At 43.3% G+C, this 24026-nt stretch overlaps 1 protein-coding gene across 2 annotated transcripts; it reads right to left on the bottom strand.

Annotated features, from left to right (window-relative positions):
- Window positions 1–1665: 1665 nt before the first annotated feature.
- On the bottom strand, window positions 1666–22602 carry LOC133458021 (small glutamine-rich tetratricopeptide repeat-containing protein alpha-like). Of its 2 annotated transcripts, none has more exons than XM_061737483.1 (12): window positions 22474–22602; window positions 19740–19883; window positions 19553–19656; window positions 17025–17148; window positions 14719–14818; window positions 12966–13070; window positions 11857–11992; window positions 11715–11777; window positions 9819–9856; window positions 9370–9735; window positions 9159–9281; window positions 1666–3585 (listed from the first exon to the last, which is right to left on the bottom strand). In XM_061737483.1, the coding sequence occupies exons 2-11, from the start codon at window positions 19837–19839 to the stop codon at window positions 9170–9172; spliced, it is 1248 nt and encodes a 415-aa protein (XP_061593467.1). In that variant the 5' UTR covers window positions 19840–19883; window positions 22474–22602; the 3' UTR covers window positions 1666–3585; window positions 9159–9169. The 2 variants fall into 2 exon arrangements, with proteins under 2 accessions (XP_061593467.1, XP_061593468.1); XM_061737484.1 differs by having other exon boundaries at window positions 1671–3585; window positions 17025–17115.
- Window positions 22603–24026: the final 1424 nt, after the last annotated feature.

Genomic DNA, 24026 nt, shown 5'->3' with positions numbered 1-24026 from the left:
AAGCCAAAAAGCCTTATGAAAATGCCTCCCCTTTATAAAACAAACATAAACAACAATAACAACAGCAAAAGCGAAAACACAAAATAGAAATAGATCATATAAAACAAAAAAAGAAAATTTAACATGAAAAAGAAAAACACTACTGAATTATTGAAAGATGGAAAAAATGAAGATGTAGGATAATTGCATGAAAAAAAAGTACAATTTAACAACTCCAGATGTGTTTCTGATCTTAACTAAAAAATGATTTTTTTCAAGTGTTTTTTGAACAATGCCAGTGGAGATATTGATTTTAGTGATGTAGGTAAATTGTTCCATAGGGATGGTCCTCTGTATTTTAAAGTGCGTTGATTGTGTGAAGTCCGGCATAAAGGAAGGTGAAAGTTCTTTGAGTGTCGTGTCTGATATGAATGGATGTCTGAGGAAAACTTAAAAACATTCTGGAAGCTGAGAGGCAGGTCGTGAGATGAATATACTTATACATAAACACACAGGTTTGATAGGTATTCACATTGAAGACAGATAACAAATTACATTTTCCAAAAAGAAAAATAGTTTAGTTTAATCCTTTTTGCTTCTTCATCTTGATTCTGTCTTTAAATGTAGTTAAATAGTTTATGTATGTGTGTGTGTGTGTGTTTCTGACTGCTTTCTGACACTGGGCAGCACATTTGTCTCCAGAATGTCTTGGGATTTAATTGAACCTGCACAGATTCAAGACACTTTATAAAAAAGCTCCAAAATATAACCGAGCCTCCTTTTTGCATCTGTTAACAATAACATAAAGCTGTTTTGTCTCATCCGCCCAGAAGACATTCTCCCAGAAGATTTGTGTTTTGTCAAAATGGATTTTGACAAAACCAGTCTGGATATTTTTGTTGAGTTTTCCTCAGTTGTCTTCCATGAAATTCACTTCGCCTCAAACAGAGACAGATGGTGTGATCTGATACTGAACACTGACACTATGTTATCAGTCATTAATGCTTTTGACAGTTTAAAGTTATTAAAGTGATCATTGGAAAGATACTAACACATCTACAGTATGCATCTGTGTTCAGGAGACAAATCAGCCTGATCCAAAAATCTCTGAATTATCCTTCCTGGGCCACACTGATCATTTCTTAAAATTCAATTCAATTCCATTTTATTTATATGTTATTATACAGCATCTATTACAACAGAATTTGTCTCTAGGCGCTTTCCAGAGACCCTCAGGTCCTCACGCCTACCTCCGGTACCCAGAGTTAGAACCATAGAGGCTTTTCTATATATCTATGGTTAGAACCAGACACGATGAGGCAGCATTAAGCTTGTATGTTCTTCACCTGTGGAACAAACTCCCAGAATGCATCAGGGCTGCTGAAACTCAGTTGTTCTAAATTGAGGTTGAAAACATTTTTATTTACTGCTGCATTTCAGTAATTTTCCACAATGCACTACAACCTTTAGTTCTTTCATCTCATTTGTTTTATTCTTTAACTTATGTCTTGAATTTTTTATTACGCTTTTATACGCTTATTTTTCAGCTTTAATGTGAAACACTAAATTGTCTGGTACTTTAAATGTGCTTTATAAATAAACGTACCACATTATCTAATATAATAGTGGAAAAGAGTAATAAACTACATAAAGAAACATTAAATCTACCTTGTTGGGATTTTCTAAGTGAAAACAAGATGGAGAGAGACATCTGCTGCTGAGGTGGGGTTGAATTTTACCGTTTTATTTTACCATACAGGGAAATTAATAGGTGTAATAAATTGTAAACATGCCAGTCAAATTGTACAATATAAGTATTAACTGATAAATGTAATTTATGAACAAAAGGTAAGATTAGAAAGGGGAGGAAGTGTAGAGATGTGCACGCGTGAACACATTTGTGGATACCTAATCAAAACTCCAAGAAATCCCTTGAAACTGACAAACATGATAATATACAATAATTTCCTGAGCAATAATTAACGAAAATTGTTTCTTCTCCAGATGTTCCAGATGTTTCCACAGATGTCCAGCAGGATTCAGATCAGGACTTGTATTAGGACACTCCAGAACAGTCCAGTGTTTGGTTCTGAGTGGTTCTTGGCTGGTTCTAGTTGTGTGTGTTGGGTCGTGATCACGTTGGAGGACCATGACCCGTGACTGAGACCAAGCTTTCTGACTCTGGACAGATTCCAGACCCCGGTACCAGACGCAGCAGCAGCTCCAGAACAGAATCGAGCCTCCTCCATGCTCCAGTGTAACTACACTCTTCTTTTCTTTGAAGGCTTCATTCTTTCATCTTTGCATAGAGCTGATGTCAGCCGTCTCGTTTGAATGTAGATTTTTGTAGGAGAATGTAAATGTTTGTTAACGTCTTCAGAAAACTGGGTCCTATGGATTTTTTTTTTTTTTTTTAAACGTCCAGAATTCATCAACAAGTTCTCCGACACCTTTATGACTTTTACCTTTTTTCAATTGAATACAATGTTGGGTAAAATAAAATAAATAAACCTGATCACTGCTGCTTAAACGAGACCCTCTGTTGGAGTTTAGCTCCTCCCTCATCAATCATCATCACTCAACAAGCTCATGTGTCCAGCTCTCTGATTGGACAGAACCAGCACCATCTACAGGCTCCGTCACGGTGCATTTCAGTCATTATTCAGGTTCTTCACAGTGAGTTGTTAACGTGCTCTTATTTACAGGGGATTCAAAGGAAGACAGGTTCTTTTATTTCTACGTGGGAGCTGTGTACCGGTGCTGGCCTTGGATCTTTGGGGGGTTCCAGCATCTACAGGAACCTCCTGCAACTGCAAAGTCCATGTAGCTCTACATACACGTGAAATTCATTGTTTGTGGTAAAACAAAGCTTCAAAAAAAAGAAAAAAAAGAAGTACTTTCTCTTTTTTGGCCACTGAGTGGCAGCACTAACTTCTCTTGGAACACGTTTGGACAGATTTGATCAGGTGCTGCCTCCAAATTTCTTCCGAACATGAACGCTGGCGGCAGCAACGAGATCAGACAGACGTCATCAGCAGCAGAGAAGACCATCAGCAGACAGGAGGGTAAAATGTTGATGTTCTTTTTAATTAAACTGTGATGAACAGCCTCCTGCTGGCCACACACACACACACACACACACACACACACACACACACACACACACACACACACACACACACACACACACACACACACACACACACAGGCACGCACACACACAGGCACGCACACACACTCACACCCACCCAGCCACACCTGGACCAGAAATAAGCATTCAAAGTTGGGCTGTCGTTCTCAGAAGAAACAAAAACATCTGGAGTTTGTGGAGCTGCTGAACATCCGACATCAAGTTCCTGTGAGAACCTTGTTGGTGTGCGGGTCGATGCTGGAATCTTCCTAAAACCACACGGAGCTGCAAGAAGGGGGCGGAGTGTCTCCTTTGCCCTCCATCATGCAGCTCTTATTCAGTGATGAAGAAACAAACAAACAAAAAAAAAATCCTTCTGGTCCTTCACTTTGTACATCCACCTCAGAGAGGAAAGTGTTGGGACGTCGTCTCTTCTTCCTCCTCTTCCTCCTCTTCCTCCTCCGATCCCGTCCAACCTGAAAGAGACGGGAAACTGAGGCTCAGACGCTGCTGAAAGGAGAATCACCTGGCTCTCATGTATCTGAAGGGATTTGATTGGTTGTTTATGGCACCTACTCGGCACCTAGTCGGCTCTACTCTACTCAACTCGGGCCCGATTTCTTTACCATAACAATCAGCACCTGGATCAGAAGTAGGAGGTTGCAGTGAAGCTGCTGTGATGTATTTGATTGTGTATCTAAATGAAGAAGACAACAACACTAAGGGGTAAATCCACAAAGAACAGATTGCGCCCGCTTTAAGGTCCTATTCACAAAAGATTTTGCTCTAATGATATACCGGAGCAAACACGCCCATAAAGTTTTGGAGCTGAGTGCAATTTGCACTTGTCTGAGTAAGTGAGCGGAGCTGTTTCCAGTGTTCTCCATATTTCAGCACACACATTGGTCCATAATGAAAACTGCAGAAATAAAAAATAAAGCGAGTGAAAATAAAACGCTGTGAGGCGCAAGGGCGCAATTTCCACTGGGAACAGGGGGGACATGCCCCCCCACTTGTCAAACTCATGCTTTTGTCTCCCCCCCCCCAGTTTTTTTTTTTTTACAGTTTAAGAACTAACGGTAGGCTCAGCCTGTAAATCATCAAGACACTGTGTGAAGAGCCCCGTTCCCCCCCTCCCTCCTCCCTCAGTGCTGCTCAAGGATGATTTATGGTTCCGCGTTAAATCGACACAGAGCATACGGCGTAGGTTACGCGGCGACGCGCACCGTACAGTGCGCGTCACCGCATCTTTCAGGCCCTTTTTGTGCGCAAGCAAGCTTTATAGATGAGGCCCCAGATAAGGATCTGACGGTAATTCATGTTCTGTGTTTTGCTACACACACCTACAGGTCAGCTGTTAAACACACACATTCTAGATTTATATGTTAATATGGTGGAATTGTTTGTAATAAAGCAGCCCCTTACTGTATGGATGAATCCTGAGCTCCGTCCTGTTACTTTTATTTTTAAATCCGAGATAAGTCCACAACCCCACTTGATCTGAGTGTGTACAGTCATGTCTGACTGTAGATTTCACCCTTAATATCATTCAGTATCACACAGGCTTGAATGATATTGAAGAGAGAGAGAAACAGAGACAGAGGGGGAGTGAGGAGTGAGTTTGCGCGCAGTTAATACACGCTTCGAAAAGACGGTATTTGCTCCACTATTTTTGCGTGTGCTGGCCTTTGTGAATTAGACGGTTTTTGCAATGAGGCTTATTTGCATAGAATGTATGAATATTACCTAATTTACATGCATGCAAATGGCACCGGCGCAGACTGCCACTATTTGCTTGGCAGCGCAGTTTGTGGAGCAATTCGCCCTTTGCGGGTGCTTTGTGAATTAGACGCTCTCTTTTTGTCTCATTTGCACCGGTTTAGCGGCCGCAAAAGCCGCGCAATCCTTTTGTGGATTTACCCCTAAATATGTAGAACCTGGAGGAGATGATAGATGTGCTGCTGGGTCTGTGACTTGTGTTCAATATCAAGTTAAAAAATGAGAGTGAGAGAAGCTTCAAGCTGCAACGCTTTTTTTTTTTTTTTGTTTGTTTGTCTCTGCGCTGCTGAAAAGTCATCTGGAGCCGTGAGCAGCTATGAAGAGACAGAGCTCCTGGTAGATCTGGTCGTTCCTTTTCTCCGTCTAGATCTTTTTAATTCTCTCCTCAGCACCAGGTTTATGAACATCTGCACCTCAGAGTTGGATCAGAAACAGACTTTTGCTGCCATTGCTGGTTGAATAAAATGAACAAGAATCCGTCAGAGTCTCTTTCTCTGATTTCCTCCTGACTCAGACGTCTGACTCCAACCCCCCGACCAATCGGTGGCCTGTAGTGTGATGATGTCAGATACAGCCGACTCAGCAGCTTAGAACCTCTGCAGAGTAGTTACAGAAAAAGTATCTACTCGACACGTTAGACCCCTGGTGGAAAAGAACCAAACCGAGTGGAGGCGAGGCGAGTCGGGCTGAGTAGGTACCAGTGGAAAAGTGCCATTAGTGGTGTGACAAAAGTTGTCAGCTAAGGACAACGCCAAGGATCAGACACACCAACACCAAGCTCTGCTGCAACGCTCCAGAGCTCTCAGTTTCAAAATCAGATTCAGGTCTAAAGCTCCGGATAACCAATAAAAAAGGTTCTGATTATAGGGTGCTGGAAGTTCTTTGCTGAGTTCTAACTGAATACCCGACATAGAAAAACAAAAAACAAAAAAATATATATTCACGGTGTCCAATCCTTCAAATGAGTTATAAATACATAATCTTACCATAATAAGTGGACGTTACCAACATTCAATCAGCGAATTTCCATCAGTATCGTCCCCCAATACCAATATTGGGGGACACCGGAACCTGCAGGTGGTCGTGGGTGGCTTGTAGCTTGCATTACGGAGCACAAGTCTTTCCCTGACCCTGCACCCCAACCTGGGACTTGCTGATTGGGCCGGAGCTTCGGGAGCTGCGTGCTGGCCTGCGGTCCCCACCCCCGGTCATCCCGTTGCTGCTTCCACCTGCCTGCTGTGCTGTTGCCGTCCCTGACCCACCAATCTGGCCCTCGGCAGGAGGGTCCCCCCTTACGAGCCTGGTCCTGCTCAAGGTTTCTTCCCTCCTAAAGGGGAGTTTTTCCTTGCCACTGTTTGGCTTAAGGTTTTTCTCCCACTAGGGGAGTTTTTACCTGCCATTGTTTATGTAATAACTGCTCGGGGGTTTATGTTCTGGGTATGGGTCTCTGTAAAGCGTCTAGAGACAACTCTGTTGTATTAGACGCTATATAAATAAAATTGAATTGAATTGAATTCAATATCATTACACTATTTTATCACTACGTGCATCATCGTCTCGAACTGATGAGAAGTTACATTCTGTTTTAAGCTCCAGTTTCCAGTTAATTCCCATGGAAAGTTTCCAACATTAAGAATTCCCAAAACTCTGCAACCTCAGTTTTTATGTCTAATTACATTATATGATGTTTGGAATATAATGTTATTGGACATGCCATGGGTCTGTTTTTCTCCTTTCTCTGTTCTTCATTCTCTCTGTCTGTTCTCCAGCAAGAGGTTCCCCCTTATGATCCAGGTCCTGGTCCAGGTTTCTACCCCCTTATGATCCAGGTCCTGGTCCAGGTTTCTTCCCTCCTAAAGGGGAGTTTTTCTTGCCACTGTTTATGTTATGTTTGTGTAATAATTGCTCAGGGGTTTATGTTCTGGGTCTCTGGAAAGATCCCAGAGACCACTTCTGCTGTAATAGACGCTATAGAAATAAAATTGAATTGGAATTCTTCAGGGATCAATACTGGGGTGCTTTTACATTTTAGTTTACCACCATGTGCATCAAGTCATATTGTATAGCTGTATAGTTATATTTTATAATAACCTCTAATTTTCCTGATTTCCAGTACGTTTTCTTTTATTCCCAAAGAAAGATTGTCGTTTTAAGAAGTCCTAAAAATTATACCACCAAACCTCAGATAGAAACTGGTACCAAGTAGTGTTAATTTTTGGTACTGGCACTTAACTGGGTTCATATTTATTTGGCTGATGGCTGGCTTACATGTGCGTCTTGAATCTATCCATGTGTAAACATGGAGTTATGGGTGCGATGTTCTACAATGTGGGCCAACGGTACCAAACTTTACAAGAGTGATGCTAAATGCAACATAAACCCGACATAGCTTCACGTAAATATGTCAACACCAAGACCATCATGACACATCTGGAAATATGATACAGAATTTAACATTACAAAACACACATTCAGTTCTCCTCTGTGTCATACTAGATTTTAGAGGTGATAGATTGTGAATAGATTTATTGAATACCGTTACTAGCTCTTCTTCAGGCTCTCAGCGGAGGCGGACGCTTTTTCTACTCCTCTCCCTTATCAACCTTCCCTGCCTGCTTTTGTCTGTCTTGACTCAGAGCCTCTCATTTCCACTCCTCCGAAAACTCTACAATCATGGAATTGATTAACTGGTCCCTCAGCACAATTGACCAAATTTTTGCAACGAGAAGTCAGGGGGTTAGGGAGCCCTCCTGCCCCGACGGAACTTTTTTTTGCTGGTTACACAATGGATTCCTACAAAAATTGTAAGCCGTTGTGCCTCAAGATCTTGACCGTCGAGGACGTTGAAGACGCCTTCATAATTGGATTTATGATAGCAGGATTTCTTCTAATTGGAGTGGGGATTTTCCTGGCCTATCGACAATCTCGTAAGTCGGCGACAGCCGTTCTGGCCCTCTCTGAGCTGCCCGACGTTGCTGAAGGAATAAGCACGGGGATCCGCACTCAAACTCTAGAGCAGGGCCGCGGTCTTCGAGCTCATTAGCAAGATGGAGAAGACCTTGGAGAAGCTGGGTACTCGGCTTGGCGGGAATTGATCACAAATTTGTCTGATTGGAATTGCCATTGATGAACCAGAGACTATAAGGCAGACGGAAAATTACTGGGCTACCTGCTTTCAAGAAATTGTTAATTCTATAATTTGCCCTTGACAGAGCGGCTTGGCAGGCCTCTCCGGTCACAATCTCCCTGGAGGAATGTAAACAAGACGACTGCCCCCCACTTAACCCTCCCCTTCCACGAACACCTGCGGATCTCCCTCCCAGAACTGTACCGAGCTGCCTGATAACATCAAGGACAATTTGGCTGAGAGCAGCTCTGGGCGAAGGTTCACGGACTTATCGCACACACACACTCACTGACTCACTGACTCACCCCCCCCGCCCATCCAACGCCTTCCCTGGCTCCCCTCTTATCAGCCCCCCTGACACGGACTTCGAGTTCGAGCGCCACGCTGCCGCGGCCCTCACTTGGATGAACTGTGCCCCCAAGCTATGATGTTGTGTTGTTGTGTGTATGTTGCTTTTCTGTGCTGAGGTGTTTTTTGGCACCTTGACACTACGTATCAATACACAGTGTGAAGATGCCTTTTTTTCCCTCCTCCCTCCATCCCAGTGTCATCCTTCCTCTAAAAAATGGCGTCCGTATTAATGGTGCCATCGGTGTAAACCGGAGTCAAGTTCTCTCGTCTGATTTATGTCTGACCTGGCAATAAAGCTTTTTCTGATTCTGATTCTGATATAATCCATCAAAGCTTTGCAAGAAATGAAGCTTGGGTCATGAACAAACTGAAGAACCTTAGAAAGAAGCAGGTTAACGTAATGTCCATGTTCAAGTCGGAGCCCGTTTGTGGAGTTTAATTTTGAAAAAACACTGGATTCTTTGCAGCATTATCAAGTTCGACCTTCTGTCACCTCCATCGGATGGCTGGAAAATGACTTATTTCAGCTGCAGAGCGCCAGAACAGGCGCAACCCTTAAGTTAGAGAACAGTGACTTCTTAACTTCACTGTGGTGCCTCTGAAGGACCACTGTCATTAACCAGACTGGCTGTGATTGACAGCCGCTGCTGCACCCTGGGTCTCAAGTGTCTGGAGTTCCCCAGGGATCAGTGCTGGAGTCCTATTATCTTACTCTTTGATAAATTGTGTTTTTAAACAATCAAGTTCTATGTTGAATAGAATGTTCTGACCAAATGGATTGTGTGCACCAACCTTTGCGAACATCATGGCTGCTCCTCGTTCCCGGCGCTGGGTGTTCGGTTGCGGATTTGACTCCTCAGCTGTTCAATGAGTTCTGGGTTCTGCTGCTGCATCTGTTGGGCGAACTGTTGACCTCTACAACAAAAAACGACACCAACATCCGTCACGGGCAAATACCAAACCAACCAGCAGCTAAAGTCAATAACGGTGCTCAAGTACGTACGCCTGGATAAGTCCTGACAGATCTGCAGCTCCTGGAGCGCCGGGCGCAGCACCTCCTCCACCCACCATCCCACCCGCCGTGCCGCCTGCCGTCCCGCCGGCCGTCCCGACTCCCGTTCCAGCTCCCGTTCCAGCTCCCATCCCACCTGGCATCCCACCAGGCATCCCACCAGGCATCCCACCAGGCATCCCACCAGGCATCCCACCAGGCATCCCTCCTGGCATCCCACCGGGCATCCCGCCTGGCATCCCGCCGGGCATTCCGCCGGGCATCCCGCCGGGCATCCCGCCTGGCATCCCGCCGGGCATCCCGCCGGGCATCCCGCCGGGCATCCCGCCATAGGCTCCGGACATCATTCCTGACATGCTGGGAGACATGGAGGAGATAGACATTAAACCAGCGGAAAACCAGAGAGGGAAAAAAAATGAATAACTGATAGACGGACTTACAGCTGCTGAACCTGAGGGTTGTTCATGAGAGACGATGCCTGCAGACAAAGACATATGTTACAGCTGGAAGACACAAATTAAAAGATTGCACAGGAATCTTCCACCGTGTACAAATGATAGAAACCCCTCTTTTAATCCTTTTGTGTGTGTAAATACATAAAAAATGAAAGCTGCAAGCAGCGATGAACGGGCCTTCGCACCCTTGTGCACGTTCAGGCTGCAGTGGAAGCTTGTATGACTTGCATGTAGATTCTTCAGGCCTGGACATTTAGTGGAAACCACCCACGACTCTCTATACCAAACCATTCAAAAGTTATGGCAGAAAGTAGGAACTACCAAATATCGACCAATCAGAAAAAGGGGCGGGGCTAATTCATGCCAATGAAGGTCAAATACTCAAAACCGAGTCTGATGACACCACCCATGACTCTCTATACCAAACCGTTCAAAAGTTATGGCAGAAAGTAGGAACTATCAAATATGGACCAATCAGATGATGGGGGGGGCGCGCTTTTTGGGATTTAGCGTCGCCACTCAGTCAAACGCTTTTGACTGAGAAAAGTAATGCGCATCGTTGCAGGATGGAGACGCACATTTTGATGTATAACACACCTGGGTGCACGTTACGGTTCGGGCTCTGAAGCGGCTGAAGAAATGGCATACATTTCGCCAAAATGACACGATTAATTCAAAATGGCCGACTTCCTGTTGGGTTTCGGCCATGGCGCCAAGAGACTTTTCTTTAAGCTGCGACATGATACAGGGGTGTACCGATTTTCGTGCATGTACGTCAAACCGTATTGTGGGGCTTGAGGCACAAAGTTTTCTAGGGGGCGCTGCTGCCCATTAATGTAAACCATTAAATATCAAATTTTTCGCCAGCCCTGGCTTGGGTGCAAAATTTGGTGACTTTTGGGGCACGTTTAGGGGGGCAAAAAGGCCCTCCTTTCGTCAGAAGAAGGAAAATAAGAATAACGACAACAATAAAAATTCCTACAGATACAATAGGGCCTTCGCACTGTAAGTGCTCGGGCCCTAATTATAATTCTAATGATAATAGTATCAGGCAAATAACCTTTCAGAATAAAAACCAACTTTCAGAGTCATCATCAACAAAAATACGGTTGTAGAGAGGAAAACAACGTGGGCAGAAGTGGCAATTAAAAATGGAAAGGAGGCTCGTCTGAAGTCCACAAAGCTGCATCTGAACAAACCAGTGGACTTCTGGAACAACGTCCTCTGGACAGATGAGAACAAAGTGGAGTTGGTTGGTCTTAATGCCCCAAAAACCAAACAGCATTGCACAAAAGACATCTCATAGGCACTGTCAAGCACGGTGGTGGGGGGATGGTGGTCTGGGCTGCTTTTTCAGCCACAGGACCTGGACATCTTGACCACCTCTGTTTCTTTTTTTTTTTTTACCCGATTATTTCCCCATTTTATCACCCAGTGCTCATACCTAAGTGACAGTCCTGGGCATTGCCATCCTCTACCAACCTCAGGAGGGTCTAACTGAGCTCAGGTCTCCTCCTTAACCTGAGGAGTGAGCAGGCCGCTTCTTTTCACCAGACAGGGTGGGGTTTCTCTGGCCGGACGTACGGAAGGATCACGTTATTCCGGCCAGATCTCAGTCCGGTGAGACTGTTTTATGGTTTTAGAACCATGTGGAGCAACATTCTGGCTAAAATAATACAAGCTAACCTTGAACCAATGCTGCAAGATGAAGATTTCACAAAATGACCCTTTTGTCCCAACATGTAACCTGCTGTGATGCACCTTCAGGATGTATGACGCAGCTGCTTCATCTAACCAGCTGGATTTCATCAGGTACCACTAGTCCCCGTTTTCATATGAATTCCAGACAAAAGTGTAGGAAGGCCGGGACTTGACTCTCACCATGTTCATGAAGCCGGGGTTACTCAGTAATCCAGCCAGGTCCACTCCTCCCATTCCTGCAGTCTGAGAGGAAACACAGCTCATCATGTAATCATTCACCCCCCAGGAAACGGCCTGGCCCCCTGCTCCGCCCCGCTCTCACCGGACTGGACGTCTCCATCTTCTCCTCGGCGATCTTAAGGTTGGCCTTGTAGGTGTCGTTGTCGGGGTCCAGCTCCAGAGCTTTCTTGTAGTAGCTCACTGCTTCTGTGTGTTTGTTGAGGCTGGCCAGAGCCAAGCTGAAAGAGAGACGCGGGTGAGCCGTCACCTTGACAACACCTGTTCCAGTCTCCACAACCGGCTTGTTTTTGATTTAGAGCTGCTGCAAATAACGTTGCCATGTTCTAGTATCCAGCTGTACCAGTGGGCCTCGGGGGACGGCGCCTCAGATCTACTGGGAATACGGTTCTAGATAATGGGTGTGTGATGAAGCTGCCAGGAAACTCTGCAATAGAGCCCTGCGCGGGACTGTTTTCTTCATCCCGCTGAATTTCTGACCATTACCACCCGCACCTGTGTGTTCCACTCCCGCAAAACTCTGAGAATTCATGCTGCACAATAATAGAGATGCATGGATTTTGTGTCTTTTCCCGTCCCGCAAGAGAAATGTCCCAGACAAATCTATATGATTTAATGTTAACCGTTACTTAACATCATTGTGGAGCTTGATGGATAATTGACAGTTCATAGGTCACCTGACCGAAAGTTAGATGCAAATCCATCACTGTCATCATCGCAAGCTATTTCACCTTTCACGCATCAATTATGTGATTGAGGTTATAGAGACAAGAGTAGCTGTGAGTGGCTCAAATAACACTAATAACATAAAACAGACAAAGTGAACGAATGAAATGAATTAATTTAACAAATGAATCACTTGGCCATTACATATCTGTGGAGGAAGAGAATGTTGCTGACCGACTGAGGTTCCAATCCCACGTCTCTCTTCCAAGATGCTCCACAGACACTAAACGCAGTTTCTCCAAATATCTGACTAGCCTTGCTTTGTCTTTGTTTTGTAAAGACCTTGTTTGAGGTTCTTTTCCACTACATTGATTTCCATAGTCATTTATCCAACTCGCCTCGTATCAAGTTTCTCCCTTGCTAGAGATATTAAGCGTTTAAAAAGCTTGGGTTTATGCTGCGTATGTTTGCGGTATGGACACGGTCCTCGCAGATGGTCATGCTTCCACGCACAGCGCCGGGGCTTACCCCATCCGTCCGTATGCTTTGCTGTAGTTTGGGTCGATGCTGATGGCCTGTTCGCAGTCCTGTACGGCGCCGGCGTAGTTGCCCAGTTTGCTATTGGCCGCCGCCCTGAAACACAATCAAGATAAAAGTTCAGTCAGGTACCAAGTCTATAGAGGACTCTGGTCTACAGAGGAGTTCATGGACCAAAGAGTGATGGGGGTCCCCGTCCCAGACCACCACCCCTCCCCCACCGTGCTTGACAGTAGATATGAGCTGTATCTGGTGAAATGATGAGTTTGGTTCTCTCCAAACGTGCTTGTGGACGTTGAGACCCAACATCCACACTGTGGTCTCATCTGTCCAGGGGACTCGGTCCCAGAACCCTGGTGGTTTCTTTAGATGCAGTTTGGTCAATCTCCGTTGTGCTTCCTTGTCGTTTTCTCCTGGAAACTCTTCCAGACAAACATGCCCAGTCTTCCAACTGTGCCGTCAGGGACCTGAGCATCCTGCTTGCTCAGGGAGGCCCCTTGGCTCTGACCCGGAGCTCCTGGGGTTTCCTTGCTCTGAGCCTGGAACAGCGGATTTTCTGGGACGTCCACTGCTGAACGGTCCCAGCAGAGGAGGAAGACTGACAATAGACCTGAGTGTTTTACCACTTTTGAACAATCTTTATCATGGTGGAGACTGAACTTTTCAATTTTTTATTTTATTTTTTCAGGATTTTTGAATACAGTAATCCCTGGCTATAACGCGCTTCACCTTTCACGTCTCGCTGCTTCACGGATTTACATTGTGCATCGTGTTCTGCATTCTGATTGGCTAAACAGTCTCCCCGCTTCTTCACTTCCTGTGTCAATAACGTTGGTTACTTAGCAACAATGCTGAGAACGGCCAATGAGCTTCAGCAGCAGCTCAAGAACAGGACCGTTTGATGAATCGTTCATTACAGTCTCAGATATAATCCATGGTGTCGGTTTATAACAATCTTTTTGCCCAGAATAAAAAAGAGCAACAACGACCCATAACTATGTTCTTCTCTGGAAAAAACACCCCTGCACCGCGGATTTAGAAGAAAAAGACACTACAGAGCGGAGTAAAGTCAGGATGCAGCATCAGAAGAGCAGTGAAATACGCGTCACAATTTGTCCTACTGTACTTATTGTATCTTTTTTCATAATCATTTTCATTTTCTCCCGTTCAAATCTAATTAATCAGGTCACGGTGGGGCTGATCTCCGCAATTGGAAGCCTTGTATAATAATTGTTAAAAAAAAAAAAAAAAAGGTTGCTACTTCGCAGATTTCACTTATCACAGGTTCTTTTTGGATCGTAACCCCCGCAAAAAACCAGGGATTACTGTATTCCAAGTTTGGACATGTGTTTAGTAAACCTTTCCAGATGTATGCGCAGCAACAGCTGTTGCTCTAAGACCGTTGGTGATGTTAACACAAGTGTTTGTTGCAGACCTCTTTCCTCGAGGTCTGCAGGGCTGCTGTTGATCAGCGACATCAGCAACACCTGGCTGGGACCTTTAAATCCCCTAGATGCTGTAAGGGGTGCTTGTATGTTCCCCTTTTGTTGAATAAATATCATCATGGTGAGAAACGTGATCACTGGTCACCTGAGGTCGTGGCTTCCCGACACTAAGATCCAACCACAAGACACAACCAGAAGAAGTTGGCTGATAGTTCAGGCTCAGTTTAACAAAGTTAAGGACGTTTAGCAGACACGTGGTCTGGAGGGATGCAGCATGTCGCTCCGGTCACCTGACTGACCTGTTGCAGTAGTAGACGGCGTTCCGAGGGTTGAGGGCGATGGCCTTTGAGTAAAACTCCACCGCCGCTGCAAAGTTCTCCACCTTCATCTGGTCATTTCCTGCAGAGGAGACCCAACACAGACACCGATTTAGTCGTCCAACAGTGAGCGTGACGGACATTCGTTCTATAACTTATAAAAGGAATGATAAGATGTTGGGTCTCATTCAAATGTTAGTTTTTAAAGCTTTTGAATGCCGTTCTCAACATTCACTTTAAGAGATTTTTAAGAAGGCCACTCAAGGGAAATCGCTTCTACCAAGGACTAGTCTTAAACCCAGACCGGACATTTCTGTCTACAGGTTTTTAAACACTGATCAGCTGCTTCACGCCACAAGCACGACTCTACCAGTTTGAACCCAAGACTCCACAAACTGCAACGATGTGAGAGTGATCACTCAGACAAAAATCCAAAGCATTTTCCCCCTTTGTTTCTGTCCGTGCATCTTAGGAACCACTGCACTTGTGTGCTTGACACCTCTATTGAAGCTTCAATCAGTGCACAGCTCCTGCACTGATCCTTATCCAATCAAAAGGAAGAGAAGATTCCACCACAGATTAACTTGTTCAGTAAACTGGCGTCGTTTTAACGGTACGTGGTGTGAGATTATAATCACAGCTTTACGACTGTATCATATTTTTAGTTGATAAACATTCAGAAATTAATCAACATTAAGCTTCACATTTAAAACAAGAAGCTCAGATCAGCAGAAGAGGAATGATGACAACTCTGACAACAAAACCTTGAAACGTCAACAAAAACTCTCGTTACATGTATCGTTACATTTAGGCCGATATTTCCAGATTGTTGAGTGTCTGATCAGATGCTTTTAAAATCAATATTCAAAGTTAATGTTTAACAAAAGGCAATTGTTAACTACTACGCAACGCCTCAACGCCACTTCCTGGATCAATGCCTGGAAATTAACGGTAAAACAGACTCCACTTTTCCATGAATGATGAACTAAACACGTATGTAACTGGAGAATTACTGCAGGTCCAGAGGTGTGGGTGAGGGGTTTTCAGTCCAGCGAGCATGAATCCTCAGACACCACGTTCTCATCTTTTTACGATGATATTTGAGCTGCTTGGTGTTGGATTTGTGTTTTGTGTCGGTGGAAATTAGGGGTGTAACGATACACTAATCTCACGATACGGTACGATACACGATATTGGTCACGATAACGATAACGATACGATATTATAGCAGTATTATTTTAACAACCTTGAATGAGGAACATTTGACTGGAAAAAATTGTCTTTTATTTGAAAGACACAAAATACAAAACAATACTGTGCGTCTGCCCTATTGTTCCAGTTTGTAATGCTTTATAACTGTTTAAGTTTTAAAGAGAAAGCCAGGACAACCATTTTCCACAAACTGAACTAAAAGTAAATGTCAGGTTTGCATTATGATCTTCAGTTTCATACAAGTACAAATATTTACCCACAAACTGAATAGTTTCTCTCATGTATGATTTGACTTTTTTCCTTTTCCAGAAATTTAACAACTAAAATTAAATAAAAAAATAAAAGTAAATAAAAACATACAATTTTACATCATAAAAAAGATTGATTCATGCTCACCTTATAAGTGTAAGAGGAGATTTATTTTTGTTAAGAAGGTTATTTCATTATTTTATAAATCTATTCTTTATATTGTGATGTAAATCAGGGACTATAATGACACTAGTCAGTTTATCTGTAGTGATTAGTCTGTTTTAGATTGGGCGGAGTGATACGCCACAGTACGGCACTAGATGCTGTGTTGATGTTCTAAAATCCTACACTGTTGAGGGACATTAAAGTACACTGGAACTCAGCAGAAGTTTCCCCGTGTTTATCCTACTCACGACCCCAAAAAGGTTTAATTTAATAAGGTAAGGCTTAACTCTACACCAGCCTTACATCAGTAAAAGTTCAGAGCTCAAAAACCTGCAAGAGTCCCGTGATCGGGACCAAAACGGTACTAGTTTCTTCTGAGCGGAGGAAGATTTTGGTCCGCGGGTCGAGGCGTGGTCGGATGCGCGTTACTATTCAACACAATAGATTAATATTAATAAACCAATATCGCGATACAGTTTGTCACCTCCACGACACGTATCGTGACGTTTTTGTATCGCAAAATTTCGTGGCATGATTTATTGTTACAGCCCTAGTGGAAATGGTGTTAGAACGTGTTTGTGTTCAGCACGCTCCATCACGGCTCGATGGGCCCGTGTCAACCGTCCCCGGTACCCGGGAGGGGAGGAGGTGGCTCAACTCACCGTCGCTCTTCAGCATCTCCGCCTCGGCTCGCTGCTCCTCCGTCGGAGAGTTCAGGGTGGAGTTGTTGTTGACCTGCGATTGTTCTGAAAACTGCAGAACAGACAGCGAATCAGAGACCAGGTCCTGGAGGAATAAAAACCACCAACAAAAACATCAACACGTGCTGCACATCTTCAGCTGATCACACGTAACACATCCATGAGGGGAGGGTTTTCTGTTCCCTTTTTAATCTAGCATCAGGATCAGGGGTGAGACCCCGCCGTGGCTGCCCTCAGTCACCGATTATGTTCGTTAAGGACATGGTGAGGCGACCTGGGGATTGGGTCTCTGCTTTTTGCAGATGATGTGGTTCTGTCGCCTCCATCAGACCACAACCTGCAACTCTCACTGGAGAGGTTCGCTGCTGGGATGACAATCAGTGCCTCAAAATCCTCTCCAGGTTGGGGATTAGATCCCGCCCCAGTGGGTAGGCCTGTGTTGAAAAAAAAATTGATTTTCCGATTCTAAATCGATTCTCATTTTTAGTATTTTTTTGTTTATGCCCCAAAAAGAATGTTTTGTTGGACACGAGAATAACTAGTGCCATGTTTTTGCCTTTAAATATGTTTAAAGGTATGAAAACATTAAAGTTTTCAGTTATAGTTGCATAAATTGTCTATATTTCATAACTTTATATACTGTCTTGGGGTTACATTTGCATAAAATGCTAAAAACCAAATTCTCAAAAATGTTAAACCAAAAAAGACTGAAAATTGAAAAAATTTAAACGGAACGTGGGAAAAAATAAAAGCGATTTCATCCGTCTCTGTTTCCTCCCTGGATCTGTTTGGTAATTCTGACCCACGATGTTTCTGAAAGCAGTTCTATCAGCATTCTGGGAGCTGATTGGTCCTTACAGCATCATTAGCTGCAATACTTGCTCTTGAATCTCAATATAATACTAGTATTAATATGTCGAATAATATCATTCAGGCAACAGCTCAAAAAACTGTTTTAATAACACTAACCCAAATCGATATGGGAATCGAATCAAATCTTGATAATCGATTCTGAAGACCCTCAGATGAGGTGGCTCGGCTAATGAGTAAAGGAATTAAACTTGTGGTTGGAGAGAAATGTACTAAATTTGAACAAGAACCAGACAGAAACTATTGTTTTTGGTCAGTGAAACATTTTAGATGGTGGTGGCGGTGTAACTGGCCCCATATGCAGGTACTGGAAGCAGTTTGTGAGAAATCTTGATGTGAATTTTGACTCTGGCTTTAATTTTGACTAACAGACAGGCTCATTGATTAAAACGGTTTCAATCTACAGCTTCTCAGTAGGGTAAAGGTCTAGATTCATTCTAGCGACCTCGGGAGTTATTCATGTCTTTGCTACCAGTCGACTGGATTATTACAACTCTTTAGTTTGGGATTGATCCACTTCCATGCCGCCATTTATAAACTGCCCAGAAGAGGAAATATTGGTGCGATCACTTCTCGGCCAGGTCAGGATCCAGGTTAAGAGTTTGTTGTTCGTTTTAAAGAGTCTGAACAGAATGGCACACCCTAATGTAACTGATGGTCCAGTTTAGAGCCCTGCGCGGGACTGTTTTCTTCATCCGGCTCTGGCTGAATTTCTGACCACTCCCGCCCGCTCCCAGTGTTTATATCCACTCCCGCCCGCACCCGCTAAACTCGGAGAATTCATGCCACACAATAATAGAGAAGCATTGATTTAGAGTCTTCTCCCGTCCTGCATGAGAAATGTCCAGACAAATCTATCTGATTTAATGTGAACATGATCATTGTGGAGCTTGATGGATAATTGACAGTTCATAGGAAACCTGACTGAAAGTTAGATGCAAATCCATCATTGTCATCACACAAGCTATTTTTCCTTTCGCGCATCAATTATGTGGTTGAGGTTACAGCAACGAGAGTAGCTGTGAGTGGCTCAAATAACTCTAATAAATAACAATAAAGAAAGTTAACGAATGAAACAAATTAATTTAACAAATTAATTGCTTTGCCATTACTTTGCCACATATCTGTGGAGGAAGAGAATGCTGCTGACCGACTGCTGGTTCAAATCCCTCGTCTCTCTTCCAAGATGCTCCACAGACACTAAACGCAGTTTCTCCAAACATCTGACTTGTCTTGCTTCGTCTTTGTTTTGTAAAGACCTTGTTTGAGGTTCTTTTCCACCTCATTGATTTCCCTCTTGTCGCTAGGCTACATCCCGGTCCCAACCCCAAAGCAGCCCTCTAGTCCGGTCCCCTCTCCGTGTGATAAGAAATAAACGTTTAAAAGTAGATACTGTTGAGGTGGAGAAACCTCACCTGCCGGAGCTGCACTCAGCTGGTTTTACTGGTTCTACACTGAACATACTCTGAATGAATCCCACCTAGTGTTGTAACTTAAAGAGACTGGGGTCCTCGGGCAGGACCCAAGGGGCACCATCAAATGTTTGCTGCCCACAGATGTGCCCGACTGGATATTCTTAGATACTGGAATGAAACAAATCGACTGTTCACAACGTCTACCTGAGCTGTAGCCGAAGAAAAGATCTCTGGTAACGTCAGGGGAACTGCGAGAGTCTGGTCATCGGTGGAGACTTCAAACGCCGTCTCTAGACACTGAACAGCAACTGAAGAGGGAGGAGATCTGATCAACAGGAAGTAGAAAAAGCCGAGAGGGAAAGCAGCTCCTGGAGGGTGCTGGCGGACTCACCTTCCAGACTCTCCTGAGCGTCTGAGGACAGATTCCCCGAATGCAGCTGATCGTGGAGGAACCGGATGATGGAGAAGGCGAGGCGCTTGTTGTCTGTCATGGCGACGGAGGTTGGGACCTCGGCGTTCAGGGAGGTAGACGCTCCTGCAACAGACGTCGGATTAAAAACCTGGTTACTCACAGGTTCAGCTGCTCCAGAACACAGGTTCTGGGTCGACTCTGCGTTCTGGGGAACCCGTTTTATAAAACTCCGGTGCAGCAGCGCAGTTTAAACCCTTTAACATCAGCAAAAAAAAACAGAAAACTTTAAAAACACTTTGAAAGCTGCAAATGACCAGGTAAAAACTAAGAAATTGGGACTTTATGAACTTGCAAATTTTGGGAAGGAAACATATCAAAACTTTATGAGGAAAACAGTTGAAATTTGTGACTCAAAATTCAAACTTTTTTGAAGTTTAGTTTAGTTGGCTAAATGAACCTAGTTACATCACGTAGATTCTGTTTGGGTGAGCTGCGCTAAGACAACTAACTAAAATAACTGAGCTGGGAAAATTCATTAAAAAAAGTTTTAAATTGAAAAACTCAAAATATAACAATAAATTTTAAAGACTGAAATGAAAACAGAATTTTACTTTCTTAGGTTGCAAATTTGCATGAAAATTGTGTAATTCTGTTTTGACCTTGCTCATTTGTAAATAAATAAATCTTGAAATTTATAAAAACGCAAAACGTTTAACTCAATTTGTGACTTGTAAAATTCAAACTGTGACAAAAAAATCAATTAATAGAAAAAGTGAAAAATACATTTTCCGAAGGTTCAACTTTAAAAATGCACAACTTTGGAAGAAATGGTTTTATTACTTTAATTTTACACATATAAAAAGGAAAAAAATTGGTCAAATGAAAAAATATAACAGAAAATAAAGATCAAAAATCAAAACATTTGCAGGATAAAAACAAATTTTCTTGACAAGAAAAAAAACAAAACAGACCCAGACCTTATAAACGAACAAATTTGGTAAGAACCTAATTTCCATTACGAGTTTATAAACTTTACTATTGGTGAATAATTGTGATTTAAACTTTGAAATGAGAAAATAACAGACAGGTGACGGACTCTAATTACTTCTGCAGAGAGAGACCTTTTATATTTACCAAATGAAAGCCACTATCTATCCAGGTTTAAATGAACACATTGATTTCAGTCCTTTTTTGTAACTTTTTTTCATTACAGATAGTGTTCTTTCTTATCCTATTTCCAGTATTTAATTGTTTAACAGTTGGTGGAGCCATTTATTGGTCATTATCTGTTATTTCTCTTGTTTCCATTTGTCCTCCCACCTGCCCAGGTGATTTCAATCATCACATTTAAGGAGAATCAATGTGTTGAGTGTTCCCCCCTGAGGAAGCTGTGGCCCAAACACGTGGGCTGTAGCCCAATCTTTTAATCTTCTACATGAAATAGCCATTTCAAATAAAGGCTTTTTATATTTGAAGGAGAGTGCCTTGGATTTTCTTCCTTTTTTTGACATCCTTTTTCCCACCAAAGAGCACCTTCATCACATGATTTAGATGAACCTTCTGAGCACTCTGGACTTTCTTTTTGTCTGGTAACTTCCAATGTAACTTGTAAATTTGAGTGAAACTCAAATGTTGATCTTATAAACTTTAAAATGTGTGAGTGATAGCTACCAAACTCAGGAGTTTCTTTAGTTTAAGAAGTGGTTTTATGTTAATGATTGGCCCGTCTTGCCCAAACTCAGGAGTTTCTTTAGTTTAAGAAGTGGTTTTATGTTAATGACTGGCCCGTCTTGCCCAAACTCAGGAGTTGCTTTAGTTTATCAGTGGTTTTATCTTAATGACTGTTAATGTTAGTCATAATGTTAATGACTGTGAGTGATAGCTACCAAACTCAGGAGTTTCTTTAGTTTATTAGTGGTTTTATCTTAATGACTGGCCCGTCTTGCCCAAACTCAGGAGTTTCTTTAGTTTATCAGTGGTTTTATGTTAATGACTGGCCCGTCTTGCCCAAACTCAGGAGTTTCTTTAGTTTATTAGTGGTTTTATGTTAATGACTGGCCCGTCTTGCCCAAACTCAGGAGTTGCTTTAGTTTATCAGTGGTTTTATGTTAATGACTGGCCCGTCTTGCCCCTCCCAAGATGGCGGACTGTTGACGTGCCTACGTCACACTCAGCACAGTCACACTGACATTAGCTCTGGAATGTTCCAGCAGCTCCAGCTCGCTGCAGATCCGCCACGTCTTCCCCCATGGCGGCTTGTGGATGGTTCAGTATAGTCGACAAGTTTCATGTGAATGTAAATGAGCTCTGACTGGTTTTATAACCAGCCATGTTCCACGTGAAGAGCCTCTAAACCAGACACAAGGGCTAGCCTTTAGCTTAGCCTGTCAACCATGCTAAGAAGAGACTACAAGACTTAAAACTGTAATCACTTAAATTCAAGAGTTCGGTGATGGATGTAACATACGCCGAACGAGAGGCCGGGTCCTGCGAGCTCAACACATGTAGGGAACATTAGTCCCAGAGAACTCCAGACTCGATCAGAGGCAGTTTCTGTTTACTTGCGTGATTCAGAAAGGAAGTCTGGCGTGACTTGTTGGTTGTGATCGGTGGCGTCTTGACAGCCCAGATAGGCCTGTTACGGCTCAGTAAAAGCACTGCCCTCATGGACAATATAAACCCTTCCCCGGGAAGCTCGACCTGTGGATCTTACCTGTTGTCTTCGAACTTCAGCTGCGGGTCGGAGGGCTAACAAGCGGCTAATCACGAACTCGCTACTCGCTCTTCCTCTTCTGTCGTGTAGTGGAGTTCGGCAGAACGGTCTGGACGCAACAGCGCCCCCCTCTGGAATCCTGGAGCAACAACCAGCCGGTAACCTGCACGTCCCCCACTGACCACTAGGGTCTGGATCCAACGGTGACTTGGCCAATCCCAATACACCCCCTACTTTGCTTTCTACACTAGCAGAGCTGTCTTCAGTATTCACATTCATTACTCAGGTAGAAGTATAGATACTAGAGTTTAAAAATACTCCTGTAGAAGTTGAAGTATCAACTCAAGTTTTTTACTCAAGTAAAAGTATAAAAGTACTGGTTTCAAAACTACTTAAAGTATAAAAGTAAAAGTAATGTAAGGGGGAAAAAAGCCATTAAGGACAAAAGCCATTGAAAATGAATGAATCTTAGTATAATGCAAATATATTAAAGAAGCATATATGTGTACTATTGAGCATTAACATGTGTTTCAGAGAGCAGGAGATATGATGACTAGTTGCCTATAAGTATTGTAATGGTGTGTGGCGAGACGTAGTGCAGAGGGGGAAATTGTCCAACAACGCCACCTGGGGAATTGCACCCCAGGAAATAAACTCGACTCGGTCTACTATGAGGTCACACAGATTCGTTACACTAAGTTAAAAAGAGTACATGAGACGGACTTCCAAAGATATATAAATTACTTTTATTTAACAATAGTTTAAAATGAACATGTTCTTTTCAACCCGAGTGTCTGCTAAAACCACAGTAGTTTAAGGGGAAAAATAAACAAAAAAAGGGGAGCAGGGCCAAACTCAGGGAGGCGGACAGATTAAAGAAACTTAAAACACACAACACTACAAACCAAACCACCACGTGCCACAGCAACTTAAGGGATGTGAGATGGGGACCACCACCAGGGAGTCTGCCACGCACTACCCAGCTCCTGTCCAGGGGGAAAAGAAACAAAATTAGGGGAAGTGACACTCAAGGGTTGGTTTATACAAATATTTAAAATGGCCTATTCTAAAATACTCTCACAACATTCACACCCACATGCAGACCAACATAAAGAATACAAATTAATTGTTTTAAGGTAAACAGAAATACTTAAATAGTAACTCAGCTATGGGTGGCAACCCATAGCTAAATAACAAAATCAGACATGTAACCAAAAACTAAACAACCAGATGTGACTCAAAAAAAAGAAAATAAATAAACAAAGAAAAATGCTCTAAACAGCTGGCCCAAGGAGGAACCAGAAAGCAAATGAATAATTAGCCAAAAATAAACAAAAAGAAATAAACCAACAAACAAAGAAACACAATTGCGGTGGGGCTTCCGTCTGATGCGTGGAGAGCCGCAACCAGAATTAAAACAATAGCGTGGAAGTGAGAGTGAAAACGGAGTGAAAACGAAGCGGCTGCACCAAGGCTGGAGGCCGCGGAGGTTTGACTTGGATGGCTGTGATGGACAGCAATAAGCTGTGCAGTGGATCCTAGGAGCGCAGGAG

The sequence above is a fragment of the Cololabis saira genome, chromosome 13 (assembly GCF_033807715.1).
Source record: "Cololabis saira isolate AMF1-May2022 chromosome 13, fColSai1.1, whole genome shotgun sequence".
In the NCBI taxonomy this organism is placed as follows: Eukaryota; Metazoa; Chordata; class Actinopteri; order Beloniformes; family Belonidae; genus Cololabis; species Cololabis saira.
This window is presented reverse-complemented; position numbering and strand designations above follow the sequence as displayed.

Excerpts from the sequence above, each read along its gene's own strand:
- LOC133458021 (XM_061737483.1), bottom strand. The coding sequence starts at position 19,839 with ATGACAGACAACAAGCGCCTCGCCTTCTCCATCATCCGGTTCCTCCAC. Across the intron at positions 9,736-9,818 it reads AACCCTCAGGTTCAGCAGCT|CATGTCAGGAATGATGTCCG; the intron begins GTAAGTCCGTCT and ends CATGTCTCCCAG. Across the intron at positions 9,282-9,369 it reads CTGTCAGGACTTATCCAGGC|AGGTCAACAGTTCGCCCAAC; the intron begins GTACGTACTTGA and ends TTTTTGTTGTAG.